This window comes from Balaenoptera musculus, chromosome 18 (assembly GCF_009873245.2).
Source record: "Balaenoptera musculus isolate JJ_BM4_2016_0621 chromosome 18, mBalMus1.pri.v3, whole genome shotgun sequence".
In the NCBI taxonomy this organism is placed as follows: domain Eukaryota; kingdom Metazoa; phylum Chordata; class Mammalia; order Artiodactyla; family Balaenopteridae; genus Balaenoptera; species Balaenoptera musculus.
Genome location: NC_045802.1, coordinates 3,626,024 through 3,644,183, shown reverse-complemented (window position 1 = coordinate 3,644,183; position 18,160 = coordinate 3,626,024). Strand labels below are relative to the sequence as shown.

Genomic DNA, 18,160 nt, shown 5'->3' with positions numbered 1-18,160 from the left:
ACTGCCATCAACCAATCACAGAATTGTGCACAAGCTGATCACCTACCCTGGGATGCTCCTCCCTCACCTGGCCTTTAAAGATGCTTTGCTGAAACCCTTTGGGGAGTTCAGGTGTTTTGAGCACTAGCCACCTGGACTCCTTGCTTGGCACCTGCAATAAAGACTGGACTTCCCAGCACCACTTATTGAAGAGGCTGTCTTTTCTCCATTGTATGTTCTTGCCTCCTTTGTCGTAAATTAGGTGCCATAAATTAGATGTCATAAATATGTGTGTGGGTTTATCTCTGGGCATTCTATCCTGTACCATGGATTTATATTTCTGTTTTTGTGCCAGTACCATACTGTCTTGATTACTGTAGCTTTGTGGTGTAGTTTGAAGTTGGGGAGCCTGATTCCTCCAACTCCATTTTTCTTTCTCAAGATTGCTTTGGCTCTTCAGGGTCTTTTGTGTTTCTATACGAATTGTAAAATGTTTTGTTCTAATTCTGTGAAGAATGCCAATGGAATATTACTCAGCCATAAAAAGGAATGAAAATGAGTTATTTGTAGTGAGGTGGATGGACCTAGAGTCTGTCATACAGAGTGAAGTAAGTCAGAAAGAGAAAAACAAATACCGTATGGTTACACACATATATGGAATCTAAAAAAAAAAAGGTACTGATAAACCTCGTGGCAGGGCAGGAATAAAGATGTAGACATAGGGAATGGACTTGAGGACATGGGGTGGGAGGGGGAAGCTGGGGCGAAGTGAGAGTAGCATCAATATATATACACTACCAAATGTAAAATAGATAGCTAGTGGGAAGCAGCAGCATAGCACAGGGAGATCAGCTCGGTGCTTTGCAATGACCTAGAGGGGTGGGATAGGGAGGATGGGAGGGAGGGTCAAGAGGGAGGGGATATGGGGATATATGTAAATGTATAGCTGATTCACTTTGGTGTGCAACAGAAACTAACACAGTACTGTGAAGCAATTATACTCCAATAAAGATCTATTAAAAAATAATAAAAAAATAAAGCACACGTGTATACCTATTCAGAAATTTTTTTAAAAAAAGACTGCACTTCCCTTCACCACGACCCCGTGTTAGTAGATTGGCTTTACTGCAGGCGGGCGAGCAGACTTCAGTTTGGTTCAGTAACAAAAGGGCACTATGCTTGCTGTTTTCTATCCTAACCCACGTTACTCATCTCTTTGAAATCAAGAATTGTAAAAAAAAAAAAAAAACAAACAAACAAAAACAAAAAAAAACTGCATCTTACAATCCAGAAAAACGGCCTGGCAGGTGACTGTTTAATATTTTATCAGGACAAAGGAATGTTGCTAAAAGTCATCCCAGTAGTGCTTTGATCTGCTTATCAAAGTGTGTGGGTAAGCCTAAGGAATCGGGCTCAACATCAAAAAGGGTGTAAAAATTAAATTTCAGAGCCTCTGTACATTTGAAGTTCGTATCCAACTTAAAGGCAAAAGAAAGGCAGGGGCCATGCTTAATTCTTATCTGCATCCCCAACGCCTAACACTGCCTCTGGCACATACTAAGAGCTCCATTTAAAAAAACAAAATCCATTTTTACTTGAAATAAAAATGCATGTGGCAAAACATAACAGGTATTTGGTTGGTGGGTTGGTTTTTTTTCTCTCCAAATGTGTGTAGGAAACAGTAATGAGCTTTAGGGATCTGAATCCATCCACTCCTAGATCCAGAATTCTGAGATCATGACTCCATTGTCTGCTGTTTCAAGTAGTGTCAACAGCTCAAATTCAAATAATTCTCCACTCCTGCCAGTATGAGTGACTTTCTGGGGGGGGGGAGTGGCAACAGGAACATCAGGGAGAGAGGCCATTCCTAAGTGCCGCGGGAGTTCTCAAATTCCCATAGCACACTAAGAGCATTGCTACCCTCTGTGAAGGCAAGAATCTCCAACCATTTGACCAAGAACCACCACACTTCCCAATGAGAGTGAGGTCAATTAATATTTACAACACAGGACTCCTGGATGGCTACCCAGGTTAAGGTGTTATCACAAAACACTACCAAGGGGCTTAATGGATCTCCTGTAACAAAGTAAAAAGAAAATGACAGCCAGAATGAAGGCTGCGGTTACCACATCACGGGCATCCTGCAGACTCCCAAGGTCACAGAGGCATTTTAAACATAGAGGCATTTTAAAATATTTTATTAAATGTTTAGCAAGAGACACTATTATATGTTACTCTTCTAAAATGTAGTTTTCTTCTGAAATCATGTTAATCAGCTTTGAATCTTGGCGTCATGAGAGTCACCCTCCAAAAACATCTTGTGACCATTAAGTTCCAGCCACAACAGCGACTCACTGAAAAGGCTAATTTTAGTAGCTAGAAAACACCCAGATGGCACAGGATATTTCTTCTCAATCTTCCATTTATCACTAGTAACAACCAAATCACCACACCGTTCTCAAACCCCACCGACCCCATACTCCAGCGAGGCAAACACTCCTTGCTCTTGGTAAAGCTAAAAGCAGCAACTTTCAGCCTCAGAACCCACCCAGAATGGTTCCCAGCCCCCAGGCTACCACTTCTTATATTTAGGGCTAATCACAAACCCAAACGCTTTCCACCAAAAATGTCAGAAGTGAGAATTTCAAGTTAAAAAAAAAAAAATCTTTAAAAGATTGCATTGAGATAAAGAGAACAACAGAAGACCAGGGGAAAATGTTTCTTTACTTGGATTCAGGAACTAGAAAATGATTTGAAATTTCAGAAATATCCATCAGGGGCAATGAATTTCCCAGCTCTGAACTGACACAGGGAACGGCTTCTAGAAGATGCAGCAACAGAGGAAACATGCACCCGTTCTAGGAAAGCCTCAGGGAAAAACCACACTGCACCACTTACATGACATGGACATGGCTTGTGTCTTAACACAAACTTTATACCAAAATCAACACTAGCAATGAATTACAGGTCTCCAAACCAGTACTTCCTGGCATATCTTTAAAATTAGTTATTACCTCTTTCCACATAATGGTATGCCACATACCATTCCTTAACACTGAAAAAGAAAAACAAAACAAGTATCGGTTAATACTGATGATAATCAACATAAAAGCAGCTTTCCAAAATCCAAAAGGCTCCTTTTAAAATTCCACTGATTAATTCCAACATACCATATATCCTTAGACATAAATGTGTAACATAATCACTCCCCAAAACAGAGCCCCAACTATGTACTTATGTACCATATATAGAGGAATGGATGCACATAAATATTCATGTTTGCAAATAAGTTACATCTATTCATATTTAGCCCATATGAAGAAAATAATCACCTTGCATTTACAAGATTCACCAAAACACACCCACTCACATAAACACACCGTCCCCCACCCCTGCATTAACACAGAGCTACCGTTCTAGAAATGCAACAATAAGTAGATAGAGGTAGGGGGCAATTATAAACCAAGGCTATGAATGCTTTGACTTTTATGGACATAAAATATGTCTAGCTCCTGAAAATTAAAACCTTTTCTAAAACTCTAAAATACACAAATCCTGTTCAGATCTTCATTACCAGGGCTCACCTTTTGTTGGACTTGTTTGTCATTTTGCTATTTTTAAAGTATTTTATAGATCTCCCCCAATTATTTATTTATTTATTTATTTTTGGCTGCACTGGGTCTTCGTTGCTGCGCACGGGCTTTCTCTAGTTGCGGCGAGTGGGGGCTCCTCTTCGTTGCGGTGCGCGGGCTTCTCATTGCAGTGGCTTCTCTTGTTGCAGAGCATGGGCTCTAGGTGTGCAGACTTCAGTAGTTGTGGCACGTGGGCTCAGTAGTTGTGGCTCACGGGCTCTAGAGCGCAGGCTCAGTAGCTGTGGCGCAAGGGCTTAGTTGCTCCGCGGCATGTGGGATCTTCCCGGACCACGGCTCAAACCCATGTCCCCTGCATTGGCAGGCAGGTTCTTAAGCACTGCGCCACCAGGAAAGTCCCAGATTTCCCTCAATTTATCTCAATACCATTAACTACTTATTTAAAATTCCTTAACTGCAAGTCTTGTTCTTAAGTTTTCTAGTGGAAAAAATGAGTCAGCCTGGGGTCTTACCTATCGTTTTCTTTTTGTTAACTGCATTGTCTGCCTTATGTCGCTTCTGTTACAGAAAGAAAAAAAGGTGTTAGTTTCAAAAGTTCCAGATGAATAACTGAAACAGCAAACAATAAGATCCAGCAAAAACAAGACAAGGAAATCAACTGGCAGCTACACTAATGTCCTAAAATTCAGTTCAATGGTCGTGATCCAGCGTCACTCACTAAATTCGGAGACTCACACCGTAAATGCAGATGCAGTTTAAATGCTTATATTTTGGTTACAGCAAGGAAAAAACACTTTGAAGTATAAAACTTTCTACTCCTTGATTGTTTTAGATCGAACTAAAAGAATTATTCTGTAAGATAAACTAACAACAAACAACTGAACTCATTTTATTGATAAAGAACTTTGGGGGCAAAGTACCTTTGCTTTGATTTGTACTGCATTTATTCATTTACCTATTCCCAGAAAAATGTGCATGCATGTATGAAAGAGGGAGACAGACAGAAAGGAAGGGGAGAAGCAAGAGCCTGAAAAGAGGACAGAGAGAAAACAGGAAAGAGCATGAATATGGCTGTAGCCAATGAATTTGGAGATGCACTGAAGCAAGTATAAGGCGGGAGGAGATTCTTGTAAAGTAACCTCAATGCTGCTACACTAGACAGCAATTCAGTCCTCCATTTGCTACCCAGACTAGCACGCTCTCAAGAAGGATGTAAGGAACATGAGCAATAAAAATCAAAGCGGGTCCATAAACCTAACATCAGGAAATACAGATTGAACTACTTCCGTTTCACTGTAGAGTTCAGACACTGTGTGTACACATTCTGTCCCCAAAAATACCATCATGAAACTTGAGAGCCTAGTTAGCCTATAGACCAATTTTTCTGTCTTAAAAAATCCAAAGCAGCAAATAAGTTGTAAGTTACAGTCAATAAATGTTTTTTTTTAATCTGAAAGCAAAAACTTACAAAATCTTCTACAATCTCTTTGATGCCTGCGATTGTTAAAATAATGATCAATGGCACCAGGGTGGTATATCTTCCTGTTGGAGAAACATCTGGAATTTGCTGTAAGATAAAGAGACCAAAAGCGGGAAGTTGGCAAATTAAAACCCTCTCCGAGAAAAAGAAAATATGGTACACACCCCTCACTCCTCTGCAGTTCTGGTGCATTCATTTCTGTTACAAAGTGATTACCTTATTTTAAGAACTAGCTAAGTCTGTTACATATTTTTAAAATTCTACCCAACGTCGTTTTGTGTTTGGATCAGAAAAAAGGGTTAGAAGTAGGATCCCACAGTCTTCTTTCAGTGCCTCTTTTCGTAACTGCAATTATCCTTAAGCAAAGAAGGATACACCTAAAGAAGTCTCCCTTTATGCAAAGATCCCATTTGTTCAAGCAAACAGTAATCGGATGAAGGGGGCCACACTTCAAGTCTGATGACCCTTTCTCGGTTAAGTGACCTTTTAGCAAGATCTTATTTTGCATACAATTAAGGTTATGAATTTTAAGTAACTTTTAAAAAAATGTCACCTGTAATAAGGCAATGAAGAGGAAGAAGGCATTGGCAGCTCTCCTGATCTGCTCGTACAAGAATCGAGGTAGAAACGTCAACACGCTGTACTTGGCCGTACTGTGAGGACAAAGGAAAACGCTGCTATCAGTTATGGATGTAAATTCTAAAAAACAGGAAAACAAAGTTTCCAAGATTACACACGTGATTGTAAAAACAAAATATTTCAAAACTCAGGACAAGAACATTGCTGTGCTGGCCCTCTCCTACAAAGCTTCGTCTTGTAAAAAGACACCTTTCCTAAGAAAATCTTCTAATGTGATCTTTGTTTTCAAACTTTGATACATACGTGTTCATTTAGCGTCACACGGTGTAACCAGGGAAATGTACCCACCTTCTAGGAGCCTTGTGCTATGAACACACTAAGCATATAAACGACGTTTGTAAAGATAAAGATACGTATCAAAGATCACAAAACAGAAAGAGGCACATGTTCCCAAAGCAGTAATATATGAACACAGAGAGAGGTGAAGCATCTACCTAGTAACTCACACAAATCAAGGTAGAATTGTTACCCCAGGATTGGTGATGCACTACAATTCTTATCACGAAGCCGCTGATTCAACGTAGAACGTCAACTCTATCAAGCATGCCCTCTGGTAACGGGTGTGTGATTGACAGTTCAATGTGTCCCTCTGGATACTCAACAGACAGGTTTATGCTCAACCACACCTGAATGAACCCCCCTTCCACACATCCTTCATTCAGCCACCTTCACTCACACTCCACTTCCACGTGAGACATCCCCTCCTTCCACACCGCGTCTCCAGGACTAAACGCTCCTTCCCATCTTGCCCTCCCATGAAGTTTGGTCCAATTCGCAAAGGCTCTTCTTCCTCCAAGCCACAGGGTGGTGTTTACACCTCCATAACATAGTCTCTGCTTTGCTCTGTATTATATTTATGTACCCCCAGAATAGATTCTGGGAACAGTACGAATGTTTACTTTGTTAAAAAAGGAAATAACAGACCCAAAATGGAGTCACTTGTGCTCAGCCCACATCATCAAGCCGAGACTCAATGCCTGACCTAACTGCAGCTTCAGCCTGTCCCAGGAATCTAGTCTTAACCAGTCCGTCTGGAATCACCCGGTCGGCACTAGGGCGGTTATCGGCCTCATACTCCCCCCAAAGGAATGTGACTTTGCCCCAAACTATTGACTCTTGGCTAGCAACTTCCTTGTCCCACTGCTTTTTGCCTGTCAAAGTCTTCCACTTTGTGCAACGCCTCAGGGCTACTTTATCTGCTCGATGGGAAGCTGCCCAACTCATGAATCACTGAGTAAAGCCAGTAAGATCTCTAAAATTTACTCAGCTGAATTTTTTTTTTAATTTATTTATTTTTATTTATTTATTTATTTTTTATGGCTGTGTTGGGTCTTCGTTTCTGTGCGAGGGCTTTCTCTAGCTGCGGTGAGCGGGGGCCACTCTTCATCGTGGTGCGCAGGCCTCTCACTGTCGCGGCCTCTCTTGTTGCGGAGCACGGGCTCCAGACGCGCAGGCTCAGCAGTTGTGGCTCACGGGCCTAGTCGCTCCGCGGCATGTGGGATCCTCCCAGACCAGGGCTCGAACCCGTGGTCCCCTGCACTGGCAGGCAGACTCTCAACCACTGCGCCACCAGGGAAGCCCTGAATTTTTTTTTTTTTAAACAACTTCAACTTCGTATGTTCCTAGCACATAGCAGATAATCAACGAACAGTGAAATAATGGAAAGGCATAAACTGGGGACCTGAGGGATAAAACGAACCACACCTCCTTTAGCTGCTCAAAGGCTCATCCATAAAGGTACCTGCCAAGTCTTAGCTCACCTAAGAGTGAAGCCACCTCTTACCTGAAGTACAGTCTTGAGAGATTTTCTGGGTTTAAAATACACATTAATTAGAAGCACCAAATAGAAGAGCCAAGAGCTCAGAAGACAGAGCCCCTGAGACACATGTACTTCTATAAGGCCTGACGGTGACCAAACCTGGAATGACAGAATGAAATGCCAAAACTGACAACTCGGGCCTCCCTGGTGGTGCAGTGGTTAAGAATCCGCCTGCCAATGCAAGGGACACGGGTTTGAGCCCTGGCCCAGGAAGATCCCACGTGCCGTAGAGCAACTAAGCCCGTGCGCCATAACTACTGAGCCTGCGTGCCACAACTACTGAAGCCCACGTGCCTAGAGCCCGTGCTCCGCAACAATAGAAGCCACGGCAACGAAGAGTAGCCCCCCCGCTTGCCGCAACTAGAGAAAACCCGCGCACAGCAACGAAGAACCAAAGCAGCCAAAAATAAATAAATAAAATAAATAAATTTATTTTAAAAAAACCTGACAACTCAAAACACACAGCAGCCTGAGGCCATATGATGGGGGAGTGGGGAAAGAACGGGATGGGATGGGATGGGATAGCTTCATGTACCATTTGTAGCCACTGCTGCAGGGAAGATCTGGTATCACAGCCTGGCGTTTTGCAATACACAATGATTAAGAGTCATCCTTAAGACAGAATTATTTCTAGCCGTCTTCTGAAGGCGCTGTGATACTGTGATTTATCACAAGAAACATATATTTGGTCTTCTATTTGGTTACTGGCACAGAGCTCCTAAAACCCTTGGGATCTCTGTTGTGTTTCGAGCAATAAAGGTATCTTTTGTTATGTCAATGAGGTGACTCACGGAAAGCCCCTAGGTAACCTAAGGATGGGGGCCGGATGCCAGGGGAACCAACCACATGATTGGAGGGTTGAAACTTTCAGTCCCACTCCCTCCTAAGAGAAAAGAGGGGCTGGAGATTTCAATCACCAACAGCCAATGATTCTATCAATCACGTGTTTGTAATGAAGACTCTATAAAAAACCAAAAGGACAGGTTTGGAGAACTGAAGACCCAAGGGAAGATCTGATGTTGCCATTTAAGTCTATAGACCATCTGCTGGCAGAATTCCTTCTTCCTCAGGGAGGTCAGTCTTTGTTCATTAAGGCCTTCACCTGATGGATGAGGCCCATCCACATTATGGTGGGCTATGCGCTTTACTCGAAGCCCACCAATTTATTGATAAATGTTAATCTCATCCCAAAGGCACCTTAAGAGAAACACCTAGAGTAACGTTTGACCAAATATCCAGGCACCCTGGCCCAGCCAAATTGACACATAAGATTAACCATTGCATGCATATCCCAATTCAGTGGGTCTGGAATGGGTCTGAGATTCTGCATTTCTAATGAGTTCCCAGGTGAGACCAATGCTGCTGGTCTGAGGACCACACTTTGAGTGGCAGCTACCCCTGAGGAGGTAGATGTGTTCAAGTCACCCGTTTGAGTTCAATCCAGCTGAACAGTATAAAATGTAACTGGATGGGGGGCATTTACCATCACTTCCCAGGGGAAAGAAAATTTATAGGATGAAAGGGGTGAATGAAGAGCTTCCCAGCAGAAGAGTTTGTTCAACAGCTGAATTCGTTGCCCCAGAAGATTCCCCCTCAAACTGCATGTGTCAGCCTCCCTGATGGCCTGGCCAGGCATTGGCTGCAAGCAGATCTCAGGCATTTAGTGAGTCTGTAGGGCCTGGGGCACGGGAAGAAATGACCAGGAGAAAACGGAATTGTTTCCCGTGGTTCACCCAGCTTCCCTCTAAATATCTGTTAGATCAGTGTTTCCCGACATCGGGTGACATGAAGAATGACCAGGGGCTTGTCAAAAATCCATTCATCCATCCATCCCTCCACAGGTATTTACTGAGCCGTATCTATGTACCAGGCACTGTGCCCGGAACTGCAGGGAATCAAAGGGTCACAAATGCATTATCTCAAGGGAATTACAGTCTAGAGACAAAATGACACTTTTTAAAACCAAATAAAATATGTGGCAGGATAGACAGTGAAGAATACCGTGGAGGAAAACAGACCAGAGATGGAGGACACAGAAGGGGACACTGGGGGGTGGGGGGGGGGGGCGGGAGCAGGGGAAGAAGTTATTTTCAACGGTGATCAGGGAATGTGTCACTTAGAAGGTGACCTGTGAGCAAAGGCCTAAGGGAGGTGACGAAGCAGGAAGCAGCCACGTGGATGCCCAGGGAAGAGCTCTGCACAGAGAGGGAACAGCACGCACGAAAATGCTGAGCGGGAGGGCAGCCGCTGTCCCTCCTGCTGGAGGCGCAGGGAGGGGACCGGGGGCGGAGCGATGGGGTGACTCAGGCCCTGCAGCTCATGCCCACACTGGCCTTTCTGTCTTCAGGAGACAGGAAACCTCTGCAGGTTCCGAGGATAAGACAAGGTCTGTCGACAATACCAACCTGCAAACCTCTCTCCGGGGACCTGACCCAGCAAGGAAGGAACCTGGCTACGTGCGTGGTGGACACGTTCCTCGTGGAAACTCTTAGGATCTGGCGAGTACGGGAAACAAGCATCAGAAAACAGGGCCTGGAGACACGTGGGTCAGGGGCTCCCTGCCTGTCACAACAAAAGCTCTTCCAGGATCTGACCTCCGGAGGGCAGCCCCGGAACCAAGCCCGGGATGACGTCTGAGTGCAATTTTCCAGCTGGGAGAAAAGATCCACGTTGATAGATTTTGCCTTTGGGGAACAGCCAACAATGCAGTAGCTGCTCAGAGAGTAACTTCTCTGGATCACAAGCCCCCGGAAACCCAGGAACCAAACTAGCTTAACACTCACCTTCCGGATGTGAACAGTAATCCACACTGGGGTGTTTGTTTTCCTTCTCTGGCCTCACAGGGACAAATACATTTCTCGTACGTGCCCAAGGTAGCCTAAGCATTCAGTGTTTACTGGAAGACTGGGGGGCCCCTTTAAACCCCTTCACAGAAGCTACTCTGTGAGCTGACCAGTGGCTCCATGACCCTGTTCTGGGAACCCTCCCCTCTCCCAGCTCCCTGCAGGAGACCTTCCACCTTTCTGCTCTCACATGTTCACTCAGCAAGGAGTTCCGGATTATTGAAGGTAGAAGACACGGCCTAAGACGGCCATTCGTGTCCTCATAAACAGCTGAATTCATTTATCCTTTAAGAGTACATTACACACTAACCCCTAAGAAAGACCAAGAGCCAGGAGACCAGTATATACAAAGCCCCCAGGGGACCGCCTGCCACTCCCGTTGACAACGGGTCTCACCGCACACCTGGGACTCGCCCAGGAGGACGTGCCGACAGACAGCCTGCCGCGGACAGGTCCTCTCCCCTGCCGTGGACTCCTGATGCATCATCAGTCACCCCTCCCAAATTATCTTCTGGAAATCTTGAACGCAAAAATCCCTGCTGATCACCACGGCCCGTCCATGTCAAGATAGGACCACCCCCCTAGAAAGTTTTACTTCATTTTACTGACCTACTGAAATTTCACCAGTTACAAAGAACAGATTAATAAGCTCATTTCCAAACGTGGACGTGTTTATTTTCAACACTTTTCCACTTTCTTTGTCTACAGCAGGAAAAGATGTGCTAGATACTGCCTGGCCTCATAACCTGTTCCCAGAATGCAGTCACTGGACCCGGACCAGTACTGATAGTGCTGTAATGACTTGTAGCGCTTTATTATAGATCGTGCGGGCTGAAAAATCAGCCTATTCTTTGCAATACACATCCAATGAGAAAAATGGGTTGAGCCCTAATCAATCAGCTTATAAATATACCTTTGAACGTAAGTTCATAAATTAGACACCCCTATAATTCCCATTAAACAGCATGAGAGTCCTGTTCCTATCACATTTCTAATTTGGTTTTTTTACTCAATACATTATTCAGTGAATAGCTTTGGACACAAGGCAATTTATTTCGCACAGAAACGTGGGCTGAAAAGAAGATAACAGAGCGACGGCAACATTTCGAGCACGGAGCTTGCTGCCAGGCAAATCTTTCAGGGAAGAAAACTCTTAGGCAAGCAGTTCCAAAGGCCAGACATTAAATATGCCTATGGCTAACATCTTTAAACATGGCACCGTGGAAGAGTAGGTTTGATTCGTTTGCTTTATGAGAAAACTTGTGAACTTTATGCTACAAAATCAGAAGAAAAGGAGTTCTGAGACTCTGACTCAATTTTACATGGCAAATCTCAAAGGATCCCTTTCCATGAGGTTTCCCATCTTCAGTACAAAGAAACAGCAAATACCTCTTATGAAACTATCTGGCCTAAAGGCAGACAAGTACAGAAGGAGTCACACGGTTCAGGCCCAATCCCACCACTGCCACAAAAGAAAAGCACTACGGGTCAGTCTGCTGAATTACAACACCCTTGGCCCTTCACTGAGAATTCAATATATTCTCTCCAAACCCAGAGAAACAAGCCCTATCAAAAGGGAAGGATTGGGGCTTCCCTGGTGGCGCAGTGGTTGAGAATCTGCCTGCCAATGCAGGGGACACGGGTTCGAGCCCTGGTCTGGGAGGATCCCACATGCCGCGGAGCAACTGGGCCCGTGAGCCACAACTACTGAGCCTGCGCTCTAGAGCCTGTGCCCCGCAACAAGAGAGGCCGCGATAGTGAGAGGCCCGCGCACCGCGATGAAGAGTGGCCCCCGCTTGCCACAACGAGAGAAAGCCCTCGCACAGAAACAAAGACCCAACACAGCCAAAAATATAAATAAATAAATAATTTTTTTTTTTTTTTAAAAAGGGAAGGATTAAGGCTGCCCTAGAAGTCAAAGAAGGTGTGACATGAGTCTGAAAATAAGTTATGGAAGCAGAAGCGCTCAAATCCATCCTGCGGGTCTCTGCCCTCAGTCACAGAGGCAGTGTCGCTGCTGGTCGCAAAGGGAGGTCACCGTGACTGTCCAAGAGGTCACTCCCAAGCAGGCAGAACCCAGGAGCTCCAACCGTGAGTGACAACTACATGGGAGACCAGCAGAGGTGGAGTCAGGGCGCAGGGCTCACCGGTGTGGAACACACACAAACCTCACTCAGGGCTGGATGTAAAGCAAGTCTGTCTCTCCTTCATCATTTTATTTTTGTCTATTTCTCACATGACTGCCAACCTTCATCCAAATGTTTAATTTTAATTACAAATTTCCTGTTGGGTTCTGTGCACTTTCCTGCATGCCGGATAAGCTAAGGATGGAGCTGGAGTTCCCAGAAGTGAGCACACCCATGGAGGCACCTGTCGGAAATTTAACACAGAGACGTGAGGGGTCTAAGTCTTTATGTATGGGATTCGACAGCAGTAAAGGCCAATCTCAAGGGCATCTAGCCTCTTGACCCCAGTTGTAAAATGGACCCACACATTTATCACTTCTGCCTACTCAGGCACCATTAAAATAGTAGAAAACAGTGTAAAAATATACTGCCACATTTTTAAAATCTAGGAGCGGAATTATCAGCTAAGGAGTTTCTCCCACCCCCCCCCCACCCCCAAAATAGACTCCTTTCTGCTTTTGGCAAGAAGGACGTCTCCTTGGCTCTAAGATGCCTTCTGACAATGAGCCATAGCAAAAGAGGGGCATGCAGAGGGGCATGGGACCTGAGGAAGGGCCCTGGGCTGTGAGGCAGGCAGCCTGACCTACCAGAGAAGACAGGTCAGCCCATTTTCAAGAGAGTAGAGGGTCACTGCATTCGTTGGGGTTCCCCAGAGAACCAGAACCAACAAGATATATATGTATATGTATGGGCTCACACAAGTCCCAAGATCTGCACTCAGCAAGCTGCAGACCCTGGAGGGCCGACAGTGTAGTTCTAGCTCAGAGGCAGGAAAAAGACGACGTCCCATGGCTTCCCTGGTGGCACAGTGGTTGAGAATCTGCCTGCCAATGCAGGGGACACGGGTTCGAGCCCTGGTCTGGGAAGATCCCACATGCCGCGGAGCAACTAGGCCCGTGAGCCACAATTACTGAGCCTGCGCGTCTGGAGCCTGTGCTCCGCAACAAGAGAGGCCGCGATAGTGAGAGGCCCGCGCACCGCGATGAAGAGCGGCCCCCGCTTGCCGCAGCTAGAGAAAGCCCTCGCACAGAAACGAAGACCCAACACAGCCAAAAATAAATAAATAAATAAATAAATAAAAAAAAGACAACATCCCAGCACGAAGCCTGTGAGGAAGGAACAGTTCCCTCTCACTCAGCCTTTTGTTCTATTCAGGCCCTTACCTGATTGGACGAGACCCACCCACACTGGGGAGGGAAATCTGCTTTACTCAGTCCATGAATCGAATGTTAACCACATTCAAAATCACCCTCACAGAAACACCAGAATAATGTTTGACCAAATATCCATCAAGTTGACACATAAATTAACCATCACAGTCACCTATTAGGCAGGACTGACCTTGGAGAGCCTCTTGGAGAGGAAGGAGGTACCTGAGGACAAGGACACTCAGAGCAGCCAGTCTGGGGGCTCACCCCACCACGAGGACACTGGGGCTGGTGAGCACTACTGTGAAACACCTCCTCTAGCTTGTTAGTGCCGGGACCCGGCCCTGCCCCGCCCACCAGAGGGCCCAGGACTCAGCCCCGCCCATCAGCCACGAGCAGCCTCCACACGGCGGGGCCTGGCAACCAACCAGAAGAGGGGCCAGCTGCGCCCGCCAGCACACCTACAGTAGTCAGCACCGCCACATCAGAAGGGCCCATGCAGCCCACATAAAGGGGACCCCTAGAGCACACAGCTCTGGTGACCAGAGGGGAGTGTCCTGCTGGCACCCACAGGATGTCTCCCACCTAAGGCCACTTCCCCAAGATCAGGAAACATAACCAACCTACCTAATACATAGGACTAAAAGCAGAGAATGAGGCAAAATGAGGTGACAGAGGAATATGTCCCCAACAAAGGAACAAGATAAAACCCCAGAAGAACTAACGGAAGTGGAGATAAGCAATCTCCCTGAGAAAGAGTTCAAGGTAATGACCATAAAGATGCTCAAAGAACTCAGAAGAATGGATGAACAGAGTGCGAAGTCAGAAGTTTTTAACAAAGAGAAAACATAAAAAAGAACCAGAGATGAAGAATACAATAACTGAAATGAAAACTACACTAGAAGGAGTCAACAGATTAGATGATACAGAGGAATGGATCTGTGAACCGGAAGACAGAGCAGTGGAAAGCACTTAAGCTGAACAGAAAAAAGAGAAAAGAGTTTTGTTTTTTTAATTTTTTTTTTTAATTTTCATCTTATTGATTTATTTTTTGGCTGCATTGGGTCTTCGTTGCTGCACGTGGGTTTTCTCTAGTTGCAGTGAGCAGGGGCTACTCTTCATTGCGGTGCACAGGCTTCTCACTGTGGTGGCTTCTCTTGTTGTGGAGGACGGGGTCTAGGTGCGTGGGCTCCTGTAGTTGTGCCACGCGGGCTTCAGTAGTTGTGGCTCAGTAGTTGTGGCTCGCGGGCTCTAGAGCGCAGGCTCAGTAGTTGTGGCGCATGTGCTTAGTTGCTCCGCAGCATGTGGGATCTTCCCGGACCAGGGCTCGAACCCGTGTCCCCTGCATTGGCAGGCAGATTCTTATCCACTGTGTCACCAGGAAAGCCCCAAGAAAAGAGCTTTTTAAGAAATGAGAAGAGTTTAAGAGACCTCCAGCACAACATCGAGCATAGTAACATTCTCGTTACAGGAGTCCCAGAGGAGAAGAGAGAAAGAACATATTTGAAGACATAACAGCTGAAAATTTCCCCAACCTGAGAAAAAAAACAGACATCCAAGTCCAGGAAGCAAAGAGTCCCAAACAGGATCAACCCAAAGAGGACCTCACCAAGAAACACTGTAATTAAAACGAGGCAAAAATTAAAGATAAAGAGAATATTAAAAGCAGCAAGGGAAAAGCAACAAGTTACATACAAGGGAACTCCCATAAGGCTATCAGCTGACTTTTAAGCAGAAACCCTGCAGGCCAGAAGGGGGCGACACGACATACTTAAAGTGATGAAATGGAAAAACCTACAACCAAGACTACTCTCCAGCAAGGCTTCATTCAGATTTGATAGAGAAATCAGAAGTTTTACAGACAAGCAAAAGCTAAAAGAGTTCAGCATCACCAAACTAACTTTATAAGAAACGTTAAAAGGAACTTCTCTAAGTGGAAAAGGCCACAACTAGAACTATGGAAGTTACAGAAGAAAAAATACCATTGGTAAAAGCAAATATACAGTAAAGGTAGCAAAGCAACCATATATAAAGCTAGGAGGGTTAAAAACAAAAGTAGTAATATCTATATCCACAATAATTATACACTAAAAGACGTAAAATATGACATCAAAAACAGTACACCTTAAACAGTATTATACGTCAGTTATATCTCAGTAAAGCTGGAAGGAAAAATAAATAAGAACACTTTTAAAAATAATAAAACATAACAAGAGGTTGCAAAATATAAATACAGTGTTCTGATGGAAAAAATAAGAATTGATATGTAAAAAAAAAAAAAAATGTTCCAGTAGAAAAATGAGACAGGAAAAATAAGTTATACTAGAAAGGACTCAAACATGATACACTACTTCACTAATTCATCCTGAAGTAAATAAGTTAAATCTTCACCTATAAGAGAATTCAGAGAGATCTCTTCTAAACCTAACTTAGAAATACAGTGGAAACCACCGAAAGAATTAAAAGCAGTGGTTGCCTTTGGTGGGACAGAACCAGAATGAGAGAGATAGGGCTGGAAGCTACTGATTTTCATGATAAGCTTCCACAGTATTTGAACTTTTCACCACCTTCATGTATTATTTTAATACATATTTTAAATAAAAATTAATAGTACCAGATGTAACTGTCAAGGGGCCATCAGTTCTTGGATGTTTAGCTAATTTCAAGAATGGTTGTACATAACGAGCTGTTTATTAGAACATGAAATTAGGCTGAAGACCTAGTTTATTTGTATACTACTTCCCACCACAAAATGAGATAGCTACACTCATATCTGATAGTAACCCCTACGATCACCTCCTTCTGCCAGCAGCAGCTGGGCCCCGGGTCACAGATAAAAGGAAGGGGATTTTAACCTGCCCTCCATGAGTCTAACGAGAAGCAAACGTCAGCCTGGCACCCAGAGTACAAAGCGTTTACACGCTCGTTGCTTTGAGAGCAGTCTGGCTTTCAGGATGGGAGTCTTCACCCTGTAACTCAGCCCACGGGAGAAATGAGAGTAAAGTTCCTCCCCCTTAAATGGACGTCACTTTATTAATTGTAGCATATTTAGCTCTTATTCAGTTCTCTTGCTTCCTTTCATCCTCTGCTAAATTCCTAGAACATCTTTCTTCTGCTCATCAAACCACATCCTTCTCTTCTGAGCCAACAGCCCAAGGGGTCACCTTCTCTGCAAGCTTTTCTCTATTCACGTCTACCCAGCGCACAATCATTTCAACTGCGTGTGTGAGTATGAGTGTGGGCAGGGGTGAGGGGTAGGGGAAGGGGAGCAGGGAAAGCAATTCTCTCTCCTCTGACCGGTGAGCTCTAGGTTGGCCACATCAAATAAGTATTCCCTTAACCCCCTGCGCTTGCCTTGCAGGTGGAGAGCCCAGAGCACACCTCAGACCAGCAGCACAGCGCCCTCTGCTGGCCGGTCGTCACCGCAGTGTTTCTGCCAGGTAGACCTCACTGCCCCATCCAGCCTGAGCCAGACCACGGTCCTCAGTCGTTCTCCAACAGAAGCTTCAATTCACCCCACGTTTAAAGGGTTCAAATCCGGGGTGGGGCCGGGGGGGGGGGGAACAAAACGCACCAACCAGGAAGCTTGAGCTGTGAGCTCAGATCAAGGTCCGCACAACATGAAACTGTGTTAGAACGTGGCTACAGGAAGCAGGAAAGTGATGGCAAGAAATAAAAACACAGTGGGACGCACATATGACCACCTTACCTTTGATAAAGAAGGCAAGGATATACAATGGAGAAAAGACAGCCTCTTCAATAAATGGTGCTGGGAAAACCGGACAGCTATATGTAAAAGAATGAAATTAGAGCACTCCCTAACACCATACACAAAAATAAACTCACAATGGATTAAAGACCTAAATGTAAGACCAGACACTATCAAACTCTTAGAGGAAAACATAGGCAGAACACTCTGTGACACAAATCACAGCAAGATCCTTTCTGACCCACCTCCTAGAGAAATGGAAATAAAAACAAAAATAAACAAATGGGACCTAATGAAACTTCAAAGCTTTTGCACAGCAAAGGAAACCATAAACAAGATGAAAAGACAACCCTCAGAATGGGAGAAAATATTTGCAAACGAAGCAACTGACAAAGGATTAATCTCCAAAATATACAAGCAGCTCAGGCAGCTCAATATCAAAAAAAAACAAACAACCTAATCCAAAAATGGGCAGAAGACCTAAACAGACATTTCTCTAAAGAAGATATACAGATTGCCAGCAAACACATGAAAGGATGCTCAACATCACTAATCATTAGAGAAATGCAAATCAAAACTACAAATGAGGTATCACCTCACACCAGGCAGAATGGCCATCATCAAAAAATCTACAAACAATAAATGCTGGAGAGGGTGTGGAGGAAAGGGAACCCTCTTGCACTGTTGGTGGGAATGTAAATTGATACAGCCACTATGGAGAACAGTGTGGAGGTTCCTTAAAAAACTAAAAATAGAATTACGATATG

General features: G+C 44.6%; 1 protein-coding gene across 2 annotated transcripts in view; it reads right to left on the bottom strand.

Annotated features, from left to right (window-relative positions):
* The window catches only part of LOC118884388 (phospholipid-transporting ATPase IB), a 545,038-nt gene that overhangs the window by 415,258 nt on the left and 111,620 nt on the right, over positions 1 to 18,160 (bottom strand). For both annotated transcript variants that reach the window (XM_036832038.1, XM_036832037.1), the window contains exons 3-6: positions 5,603 to 5,702; positions 5,038 to 5,136; positions 4,082 to 4,127; positions 2,994 to 3,034 (exon numbers count right to left, since the gene is read on the bottom strand). In XM_036832038.1, coding sequence (XP_036687933.1) covers positions 2,994 to 3,034; positions 4,082 to 4,127; positions 5,038 to 5,136; positions 5,603 to 5,702 — 286 coding nt within the window. The remainder of the gene's footprint in view (positions 1 to 2,993; positions 3,035 to 4,081; positions 4,128 to 5,037; positions 5,137 to 5,602; positions 5,703 to 18,160) is intronic.